General features: G+C 43.0%; 1 protein-coding gene across 1 annotated transcript in view; it reads left to right on the top strand.

The window, feature by feature from the left end:
• tmtc2b (transmembrane O-mannosyltransferase targeting cadherins 2b) overlaps positions 1-11364 on the top strand; it is a 97027-nt gene extending 85663 nt beyond the window's left edge. Inside the window, exons 11-12 of the mRNA XM_061076231.1 lie at positions 2647-2710; positions 8573-11364. Coding sequence (XP_060932214.1) covers positions 2647-2710; positions 8573-8752 — 244 coding nt within the window. The 3' untranslated portion in view covers positions 8753-11364. The remainder of the gene's footprint in view (positions 1-2646; positions 2711-8572) is intronic.
• Positions 11365-12184: the final 820 nt, after the last annotated feature.

Below are 12184 nucleotides of genomic sequence, written 5' to 3'. Positions count from 1 at the left end.
TTGGCAGTGAGTTACATTGGGGGCACTGCACAGTCGGTATTACCCTCGGGGGAAGATGTCGATGTTCAGTGTTGCGCTTCAACACAGAAAAATGGGATTCTGAGCTGGAGACAGATGCGGTTTAAGCCCAAATAAGTGGCTGTTGTGGTAAATGCTATTTGTTCATTCAGTCATTAGTATCCAGCGATGTCCCACAGCATGTCTCATGAGCAGCACTGTCACTGAAGAGGATTGTGCATGTCTGAGGTTAATGAAGCATGTCCACACAACAAGACGTGAGAGTAAAAAAAGATCAGCGGTCGAGCTGCTGAAATGAAATATGGTCAAAAATGTTCCCGCATATTTCTTCATTCCTGTTCCATTTTCCCATCGCTCGTCTTTTCGTCCCTTCGCTCCTGTCGTCTCACAGCGGCTCTTCAAACCCAGGCAGCGGTTCACATACTTGGCGTCCATTGTCTTCTGCTCTCTCACAACCCGCAGACAAACCCGAGGAGTTTGTGCTGCTCCTCCGCTCATGGTGTGGCCGCTCTCCAGCTCGCTCTCTGATAATGTGTTTATAAATGCGATAATGATATTATGGAATTAGATTGGTGCGTTTTCTCCCTCGGAAGAATTGTGCTTTCTAAATATTGTGCTGGCAAACAAACATATGGTTGTGGTTGGACGCCAAAACCACATTTATAGTCTCAGGACAAATTCAGCAACTGGAGTCAGTGTCTGGAACTCTGCTGGAATGTAAAATGCTTCTTTCTTTTTTTTTCGGGGGCTGGAAAAATTCAGCTGCGCTAAAAAAATAAACAGAAGTGGCATCTGAAGTATATCTGAAGTATGTTAGCGGATAAAGAGAAGGATGAGATCAAAATTCTGTTTTTTGAGTTATGTTCGGGTCGTGGCTCCAGACGTGGGAATGACGTCCAACAAAAAGTCTGACAAGTTGATCTAACTTAGAATAAATCTAGAAATCTGATTGCCTTGTAAAAGGTGAGTACATATAATTAATCTTACGTTATGGTTACTTTATTTCTACTTTTTTATTAACTCTTTGTGAAATTAACAAGTTTTAGCAGTTTAAAGTAAAACAAGTTTGTCTTACTTAACTGAGTAGTTTGGTTTACTCAGTAGAATTCAGAAAATAGCCCCAGATAAATAAAGTACTCACGAAAAAGAATGTTTATTTCGACTAAATGCTATCCACCAGGTTGTGATTGAGATGCTTTGGCTTCACATTTGTGGAGCATTTGTTGTACATCTTTATTTACAGTCTATGATAATAATAACAATAATAATAATAATAATAATAACTAGATAGGTCTGCTATCATTTAAACCAGTAACTATAACTGTAGCTCAAACACTGTGAAACTAAGAAAAGAGCGGAAATACTTCTGACATGAACTAAGTAATGCCTCCCCAATAATATGTATGGAACACGACTTATATTGTGTCTACAGCATGATGGGAGGCTCTGCGTATCTACCCCAACCCCCCAGTATTAAGTAGTGAATGTAAATTTTTAATTTTTATTTATGGCAAAATAAGTATTTTACTCCCATCATACGAGTTGAATTAGCAGGATAGTGAGAAATAAGTAACCTTTTAACCTTTACCTTTTAAACTGTAATGTGTCACAGGCTACAGCTAACTAAAAACATCCAGTGAATTCTCTATTCATTCATGAGAGAGGAAGCATAGGACTGTGTTTTTCAAACCATACATAAAATACCGTTTGTATACGCAGGCTGCTGACCTGGTAATCCTCACCTAAAAGCTTTTCCTTTTATCTGGGACCACATGGATGATGATACCTTAACAGGCAGCGACAGCCCAAATGAAACTGCTTCCAACGGCCTCGCTCGCTTTTGATCTTTACGACTTCAGGGGCTCCGCAGGCGGCCGTCACCCGCTCTGTCCTTGACTTCGTCAAACTTTGTTTGTAATGAGACAATTGTTACCATCAGTGACAAGCGTGCAGCTGTGGACCATAAAGGTGATTTCTGAGATACGGGAGAATTAATAACAGGAAACTCTTTGTGACACTGGAGCCACAGATTTGTGATTATGAAGGAAGACACAGAATATAATACGGGACATTTTTGTCTTGACTGCAGGTTTTATGTCCTCAGGAACAAAGTATTTCTGGTTCCACTCACGGACTCATGCCGACAAGCCATCTGTCCAAAAATCATTTTTGTGGTAGTGCAGAATATACGACATATTTCGGTGCATGGAGCAGGAATGATCCTCCATACTGTTTTCACATCAGTGTTGCAGGCGCTGTCCCGTGTGCCAAACCACAGACACGCTATAGAGAAGTGTACATTAAATATTTCTGATCAGCCTCGGATTGTTGTTGGGATTTCACGAATTGTCCAATGAGACAAATGTCCCGACCACGAGGTTCAATTAGAACAGAAAGAGCTTCCAGTGCATTGGTCAGCACAGATGTTATCAAACGTGAGATCCTATCAGACAAGAAACCAACGGGCGAATAGAAACAGCTTTTCTCATCCCTCATTGCTGTTCCCCTCCTGCTATTTTCTCGGTGACCCCTTAGCGATGGTAAACACGCCGGGTTCAAGGCCTCATGCTTAGCCAGGAGCAATAAAGATGAGTAATGATCGCCTCTCTCTCTGTTTTCCCTTTGCAGACAAGCCAGCCTAAATGAGGCAGCCGAGAGGTACTACGGACAAGCAGCCAGCCTGAGGCCCAATGTGAGTACAGCCACAACGAGCTAATCACCCACATTACTGTTTACCCTGATGGACACTGTGCAATCACACTCTGAATGGCTCTCCCATGTTATCACTGCCCGGGCTGCCTCCTCACAACGGCCTTCATTGTCAGTGGGTCCCAGGAAGGGTTTGGGTCTGTAAGGGCATCGGGTTCGACTGAGCTCAGAGGTCTGTTTGTGCACCATCCATCAACAGCTTCAAAGAAGGAGCCCGGGTAACTAAATTGAAAAGAATAATGATAATAACACTCGGTGAGAGGACTTTGACATGTTGAAAACGAAATGGGGGTCGAGTCCATTGGTTTGAGCGAGGGCCGCAGAGGGAGAGAAATATGTTTGGCATGTGGTCGCCATGTTTGTTCCTGTGTCTTGATTAGAAGAAATCACTTCAGGATTTTATGATCAAAATATATCTGGACAGTGTTATACAGACGATAGAGTTTGGATCTGCATGTACACAGACCTTAGTAGAACATAATCACACAAAAAGAAAAAAGATGAACTTGAGGGTAACAATAGGATGATTTTGAAATCTCCATAGAAACCATGAAGTTGAGCTCCTGTCCCCTCAGCGTTGACGTAATGTTCATCTCTCTCCAAAAGCAATTTTTAACGTCTAATTAAAACCAGATGGAAGATAAGAAAACTAATTCATTCTATCTGCTCCACTTTAATCACACTCAAAGTTAATGTGCTTAAGGTGAACTGTGGGATTATTTCCATTAGTTAAATTTCATTAGTGCGGAACAGACTGTTCTTTGTGCTGTGAGAACACTTTTACTGATCTGATCTCTGTTTATAGATTTGGGAATCTTCAGAGGAAAAGTTCAGATTTTCAACATAACATGTGAGGACTGGGTTGTTCCAAACAAAACCGAGCTGATGGAAAAATAAGAAGCCAGAGTAGCTTTGAAAACACTCTCTCAAGGTGCTGCTCTCTCACGGCTGTCAGACAGGTCACTGCTCAGTTGTTGACTAATAATGACATTTCAGATACAAATGAACAGCAGCAACAAAACATTTTCCCTATAAACAAACAAGTCTACAAAACTGGTGACAGGTCAAATGCATGTGTAGATTCCAATGAAATGAAAGCAAGTCCCATACCCAGTTCTGTTAATCCATCCATGATGCTCATCCACATTCACATCCAGAGTTTCAAGTCTCCGTCTTTAGCTATTTTCAGATTTGAACTCTGGAAACGGTCCACACAATTTGGTCCAAACATTTTCCAGTGTTGAAGACGGGTTCCAAACAACAGGAAAAGTAGAGTATTGGCGCCTGGGTTGAGCCGCTGGAGGAAGCACATCCACGCCGGCATTGGCCCTTTTCACCAAAAGCTCTTGAATCTCGTTGTCTTTCCAAGTTCACGTCGTCGGCATCTTCTACATTTATGGCTCCTCTCTTTTATCCTAGTGTACGTCTTCTTCTTCCCTTTTTTAAAATATATATTTGTTTTTTATAGTTTTGCGTCTTTCTCAGTACATTTTCCTGACATTTACTAGGGACTGGCTGGAAAAGTTCTGTAAAATTTACGAAGATGTCGGAAAACGTCCGTAGACACTGTCTTGGACATTTGCGTTTTTGAGCTCCTCCGGAATATTTCAGGAAAATGTCCCCAGTTCAGTGCAATGTGAGACTTATTGTTGTGCATTCCTCTGATCTTCTGCTTTAAAATACATGCCGAGGATGTCTGTGGTTCCCACAGCTCTATTTCAGGACCAGATCCTTGTAATGACCACATGTCAGTTTACTTGGCGTCTGTAATTTTACAAATCCCCACTTGGTCACTTTTGCTTGGACGTCTCTTGGCATTTGTATTGCTTGCAGATGATACACAATCGTAATTCAGTATCTTCATCCGTCGTCTTTACCATTCTCCTTTGTTCTCTGCGATGCGACTTGACTTAAGCCATGTACCCTGTCCATCTTCATTTGTCATTTCATGCTCTACTGCGGCTCGACTCTTCCCTCTCCAAAGGCACTGGTGGTTTATATTAAGCACATGTGTCTGCTCGCTCTGAGTGAGAGGGGACAATTCCCTCCATTCAAGGGATTTAGTCCCTTAGTCCTACAAGCCCCTCTATCTAGACCAGCTAAATCCTATCGGATGCATGGTTTGCTTTGGTTGCTCTCGGCACCTAGTGACATCTGTCCTTTCAAAGCTCCATGCAGATATTCTGTACTTAAATACCTTTCTGGAGTCATTACGGCCAGGTTATTCCCCAATTCAACTCTGGAAGTCTTAAAAGCATATGCTGCTTTACGGTCCAGGCTAATATGCACCACATCTGGCCGTGACTCTGCAGCTTTACATGCCAGTTTCAGGAAGGGTAGCAAGGCAGAGAGGTTACAGAGCAGCAGGAAGGGAAGGAAAAAGGGAAACTTTTTGACAAGGGGAACATTTTGCAGAGTGTTGCAAGTGTCAGAAGGGCAAAGGAGAATGCAGAAATAGAGGAATACATCTTAAAAGTCTTAGCTACGTGAATTTGGGTGAGGAAAGGTGGGAGACAGGAGCGAGGAATCTCAACTCGGTAATAAGTTCTGCATGGGCGGAGAGACAGAGCTCTTAAAACTCGCAGCCTGCAGCTGCACTGAGAGGAAAACCAGGAGTCGCTTGATATTCTACCCAAGACTCTTCGCTCAGGGCGTCATATGTAATGTCACTCATTAGCATCCATCCTGGAGGATCTCAGAAAGCATTGATGTGCCAGGTGAGGTCAGCTTCTCGTCCATTCTCCTGATTGATTTGTTTCTCTGGAAATTTCACAAAGATTTTGTATCATTAGAGTCGTTATGAGTCATTCCAGACACATCGTCAACGACTCATCCATCCAGACCCGACTCCTTCCTGGACAGACTTCTGACTCTGGCCTCTCCAACAGCCCGTGTCATTCAATTTGAAGTCATATCAGTTTTATTAGTGCGGCGCCAAATCACGGCATCAATAATCTCCAGCCGCTTCACGCAGTATAGTTGAGACCCTGCAGTATCATAAAGAGAAACCCAACTGTTCCCACTGTGAGCCAGTGCTTGGCAACAGTGGAGGGAATGTGTGGGCGGCCATCAGGAGATAAATGGGGGACAGTAGAGAGGAAGGGGGTGGACACCAGGCACAGTTGTGTAACTTGTGTTTAAGCACTGTCACACTGGTTATCTGTGAAGGGAATACTTTCAAACCATTGTCGTACCATGTGAGATCAGTGTGTTGCTCTGGGCTAAAGAGAAGCACCAAGCGTCACTGAGACATTCCTGTGTGAGTCTGCCAGCACGAGTCAGGAGACGCAAGGAGGGGCCGAGCATCAGGGTGTCGTTTGATCATTGTCACTTAATGTCACACTCTGAGCCATGTTCCTATATAACCTGACTGACCTCGTAGTTCAGACCTGGAATTAACATCCGTCCAGAGAGATCAGATCACAAGTATTTGTGTTCACACCTGAAAGTCAAATGCGACCTGAATGTGTCTCCTGTGATCACTTGTGATCTCACCTCCCTGCTCCATGTGCAAATAATCACGTTCACAAAGATTTGTATGTGTGTCAGTGTTGACATTGAAGTTTTATTTTCATAATCTTCTTTCAGATGTTGCGTATCCTTTTTGGTTTGTTAGATTTCTTTTATCGGATTTCTGTTGTTGTTATGGTTGTTGCTATGGACACTCACATACAAGGCAACCGCGGTTTAAAACTCCCAAACCGGGACCAAGGACTGAGTTAGCGTCCTGGAACTCTTTGGAAAACGTCTCCTTAGCATTACAGCTAACTGCTATTGCACCTGTACGGAGTGCTGACCACTTGATCACTCAGGACAGATGTTAACACCTGGTTTAACCAGCCTCTTAAGGATGATTTCACTTCACTTTACAAAAAAAAATTCTCACTGACTCCACAAAATGGCCTTAACACCAGTTTCCCCAGGATACACCTACACCACTTGTCCCTTCCTCATTGCAGCCTAAGTATTAACGTGTCACTTCCAATCACGTCCATATGTATAAACAGTTATATTTGGGCTGTGGCGTTTTGTGACTTGTAAAAATCCCAAAACTTGCTAACTGATCCCCGAGCGTTATTTTGTGGTTTGACCCTCAAGTCGAACAGGAGGTGATTTACAGCCCAAACAGCCTCAGCATCACCCCCGACCATTAAAGTCCAGAACTCTGGCTGCTCCTGAGAATAATAATAACCCGAAACACACGGAGGAGAAATGTTGTTTTTCTTGGGGATTAATGTAATTGCACAGCATTAAGTGAGCGAGGAGTCACGGAGCGACTGCAGTCGTGTCGGTTATTCCAGTGGTCGAAGCATCTGCATGTTTTATACGTGTTGAGGTGAGAAGTTTTCCTCCGCAAGAGACACAATGATTATCCAAGAGTCTCTTTGATTTATTCATTTCTATTATTTCCCCTATGAGAAAAGCAGCATTGGAGAACGTCCTCATCTAATCGCACGCACGGATCATCAATTATGAAACTGGAAAAACAGATGTTTTGTGAGACGATGGTAGAACCAGTAAAGGAGGGTAGTTGACACAACCTTGTCAAAATGAGATAAATGGCTCCTCTCTGAAAATGTCTGGATATCTTGAATATGGAAATGATTCAAACTCACTTAAATACATGGAAGGAAAAGGTTTAGGTTCAAATAATGTGGTTGCTTGTGTTCAAGAACACTAAAGTTTGACTTATAGTCCCTGAAGTTATGAAAAGACGGCTTTTAATGTTTTCGTAGCCCAGTGCATGTCACACATTCCACAGATTTCTCATAACATTTACAAAATACATGTTTTCTCTCATGCAAAGTACGATGGCCTGAGAATTTCCCCTGATGAGCTAATAGGCCGTGAGAAAGAAATGAAGGCTTGAGGTATCGAGCACTTTAGTAAATGTCAAGATGCCACAACTATGTGCAGTTCCACGTGACAATTATGTATGAGGTAATAATAATAGAAAAGTAGTCTCGGACACGGCAGTAAAAGTTTTTACTGCCACACTGTTTTATTTGGCTGCTCCTGGTTTCCTAGGAATCAACAATTACTGAAATTAAAACCGTCTTAGCAGTAAAACAGTAGCTTCCTGGCATTATTGCTCGTTTTTTCCATCAACTGGAAACTGGAAACCTCGTAGTCTTTACAGTGATTGTTCTCCGAACACTTTCACCCTCATGACTCACCGGCTCGTCACTGCTGCTGCTGGTGATTCTGCCCCGTGGCTCCAGCAGGAATACACAACCCGTTCAGCTCGACCCACTTCAAAGTGGCTGCTCCGTCTGACGTGCGCAGCCACAGACGTGACACAGAGACACACAAAGCAGCGTGGTCACCGCAGCCTGGGTGGTGATCTGACAAACAGGAACCCGATCGCGTGCCCTGAAGCCTCCCACGATGACCGAGATGTTTTATTACAAGCCTGCTTCATTTGAAAGGGACAATAAAATAGTTAATTTCTTGTTTTATATATCCACAGTCATTCTGCTTTGCATTTTAAGAGTTTTTCAATCTGTTCAAGTTCATTCCATGTGACTCAGTGCACATTTGAATGGCAAAGTACTCTCCACATCCCTTCCCCCAAAGTATGAATAGTTATGACTTCAGTTGCATTATTCATCTCATAAATTCACGGACTCTGAATTGAACAGACAATTTGTGGTGATTAAATAACTGCTACTATGTCAGCCCCGTCTTTCTATCCCCTCGAAAACAGATTAACAGTTAATACGGACTGTCCTGTACCTACTGTTTGATAATAGAATGTCCTGTGTTGCGGTTCTTGAAAAGTACAGACTGTGTCTTCTTTTTGCTCTAAGCTCGTCTGAGGTGACCCTCTTCTTTTCCCTTTCAGTATCCTGCCGCTCTGATGAACCTGGGGGCGATCCTCCACCTCAACGGGAAGCTGCAAGAGGCCGAAGCCAATTACCTCCGAGCGCTCCAGCTGAAACCCGACGACGCCATCACCCAGTCCAACCTGCGCAAGCTGTGGAACATCATGGAGAAACAGGGCCTGAGGACCATGAGCCCCTGAGCGCCTCCCCCCCGCCTCAAGCACCTGCTACGTGTTTGCCGGACCCGGAGGAGAGGCCGGACCCTGCACTCCTTGTTCACTCCTCTCTTCCAGGAGACATGGAGGAGGCTCAGGGAGGCGTTTGCTCAGAGAAGCTGTGATTGTCCCTCGTTCTGACTCCTGAGCTCCTCACACACCTCAGGCCAGTGGCTCCTCTCTGAAGCATGTCTCACAGTTTGGCCGCCTCGGTGCAGTTTTTGGACTCTTTAGAACTTTCTTTAAAATAAGTGCTCCCACAGGAACCCTTTTTTTTTTTTTCTTTCTACTTTGCTTTTTTCCTTTTTCTAACTAGAGCACTTGAAACCAGGAGCGAGACCATAGGTACATCCGTCAACATTTGTGAGGAATTAAGTCACTTAAATAAGCAATTGTAGTTCAAAAGGGTCGAACTGATTTGTCCCAGAGCAGCGCGACGGGAAGAATCAGGGTTTAATAAAATGTTCTCGGTTTTGATCAGATGTTCAATCTTGATAATGAAGAAAATGAGATAATAACTGGACGCCGTCCAAAATCTCCAGTGAAGTTTCGAGTCGTCTGTGTATTTTGTTTTTCACGTCCTCAGTGGGTTTGTTTTTTTACTCGTGAGATTACACACACTTCATAATGAAGGAATGGAAATTAGCACCGTTATTTTAAACCATTTGTCGCAGACGCCCGGGATGTTTGTCGTCAACTCTAAAAAGGGAATTCAATTCATTAGCCATCACAGCACAACAACAGCCTCTAAAAGCTCCACACAGATTTGTATTTGTCTTGTTTTGGCAGGAAAAGTAAAAAAAAGTGAAGGAAGTGGGACTCGTTTCACACTGTAATGCCTTATAATAAATGGTGTGAATCTTCTTTAGCAGTGTGCGGTAGCATGCAGGCGGCATTTTGACCCCTACTGCTTCTCCTAGTTCACAGTTAAAGAAGCCAAGTCGCCATAGAAACGTGTTCGTTGACAACATGAAGAAGCTATAAATGGAATTATTGAGATACCCTTCCCATGGAAGTCACAGAGAACAGCGGTACGGTAGTGATGGGTACGTCGTCTCCGTACGAGTGTGGAGCTGAAACAGATGAAGGAAAACTTCGAACCAAATACAGGAGCTTTGCCGATGCACATTTTTTTCATCTCATGGCACGAGACATGGCGCACGTCTTGAGGGAAATGTTTTTACGTCTGTGTTGGAATAAAAAACTAATTTCGTTGTGTTTATATAAATGAATCCTAATATATATCTACGTTGTGTATATTATACAGAAAAACCATGCAGCAAAAAAGTAGCCAATGGAAACTCCGACGCTGAGGAAATTTGGTTTGTTACGTTAAAGGTGAACTCTGGTATTTCTCAATCTCGGTTGTTTATGAATGTTGCTGTGTAAATGAATGGTACTTAAAAAAAACTTGTAGAGTCAACCCAGCAGTGGCTACAATATAATCTTATGCGGCAACTGCAACAGTCGGCTAAATGTCAATTCTTAAAAGGTTTAACTTGTTATTCTGGGTCTTTGCTTAGTAATTCTGTTAACACTACATATTTCTTGCTCAATTGGAAGTCTCACTTGCAACTGCGACAGTGGCCGCTATGTAATCTTATGGGGCAACTGCAACAGTCCACAAAATGTCAACTGAACATGCTATTTTTTTTACAATAATGAAAATGTTAGGGCTCAAATTGTTATTCTGGGTCTTTGCTGCGAACATTATGCACTCTCGCTCAATGAGTACCACTCATCTACACACCCGTATTTAAGACATAGGCCCAGATTTTCCCCTATTGTCGACCCTCAGTTCTCTGTCTCAAGGTCTCATTTTTGTAGATATTCTGTGTAATTAACATCCGCTCATTTGTCGTCGATGTCAACAATTGCGTAAAATGACCTGAAACCTCCCCAGAAGTAGGAATCTGTGCAGTATTTGTGATCAGAAAACCCTCCTCACCTGTCTGTGTCCTCAGTTTATTACATTGTAAGTTATTGCTTTGTGTTACCTCAGCAACAGAACCAGCTGGCACTGTGTTTTTACATGTAAGATGAAGGAAGTGAGCAGATATGTCGTGTGTGTTAGAAAAGATAAAAACTCCCAAATCACTTGAGTCGGGCCCATTTAAAAAGCACCTTCACCGGAGGATGAGAGTTGGAATATATATTTGTCACTTGCAGTCAAAATGGTGTCGGCTCTGTTCTGTTTATGACTGTGATGTTCACCTGTCGAGTAAAATAATCACAATTCACATTCATTCCTCCCTCACATCACAAAAAAAAACATCCCATGTGCTAATTTCCCCTGTGTATATAAAGTGTTCCTGAACAAACACTGATAATTGTTATTGCTTGAGTGACGATGTAAAGAAAACAAAAAAAAACAAGGTTCACTCTGTGTCTCTGCTCAGGGATCTCAAGCGGTGGGTTATTGCAGAAACTTGTTCACAGAGCGTTTACTAAATTAAAGATTTATTTTTGAAAAGTTGTTGTATTTGTATAAATTATGAAGATTTGTAGCCTTTTTTTCCTCCTTTTTCTAATATAAAAACGAACAATGTGCCAGAATCAGACCTTTGTCTCTCAATGTTGCTTTTTTTCCACAATAAATCGATGGTGTTCTGCTTTTTGTTTTGCTGTGCGAACGTTTCTGATGCCGATTTCACGTGAATTTATGGTTTTCATGTGGATTTTTAACAATCGCCTACTTTCAAAAACACACACGTGCGCCTTCACACTCTGTAGCAACATCCACAGTTCCAAGTGAGGTTTCCTTTGTATCCACGTGGGATATCAGACTTAATGGGGTGGTCTCTCACGCTGTGGAACAGGGTTTACGACGCATTTAAAGGTCCCTCCCCCCCTGCAAATTTGCTAAATCGTGTCATAAAATCAACTGAAATGGAATCTCCTCCGCTTTGATCTGTGAACAACAAAGAGGACATGTAAATATTACCATATGGAATCGTGGGTAGCGCTGTGTACACCCATTCCAACCACCCCCACAATCCAAACTCCCGCTGACGAGCAGAAGGCCCTTCCCAGAGAGCAGAGCAGTCGGCCCTGTGAAGTTTCTCACATGTCTACATGAGAGGTCTGCCCCCGAGTTCGGAGCTCGCCATGGTGCCCGGCCCCCCCGTTTGGACTGGAATGCTCGGACGCTGCTCGCACTGTCCGCTCCAGTTTGAATCCTCTTCTAATAAAGCAGGTGCAACTCACATGTCTTGACAAATATTGAGAGAGTGAAGCTCGCCGCCGAGTCACGCCACAAAGGAAATGTGCTTTTAATTTGTGCAGTAAGCCTCAGTAGGCATTTGGACTTCCTCCCATATGAGGTTAACTATACTGCTGACTATGAAATTGCATGTTGGTGCATATGGAAGCAGCAGCAGAGGAAACTGTTTTAGGACTAGTATATTGCTGGCATAG

The sequence above is a fragment of the Limanda limanda genome, chromosome 8 (genome assembly GCF_963576545.1).
Source record: "Limanda limanda chromosome 8, fLimLim1.1, whole genome shotgun sequence".
NCBI classification, from domain to species: Eukaryota; Metazoa; Chordata; class Actinopteri; order Pleuronectiformes; family Pleuronectidae; genus Limanda; species Limanda limanda.
The sequence above is the reverse complement of the archived record's forward strand: the minus strand, read 5'-3'. Positions and strand labels throughout refer to the sequence as shown.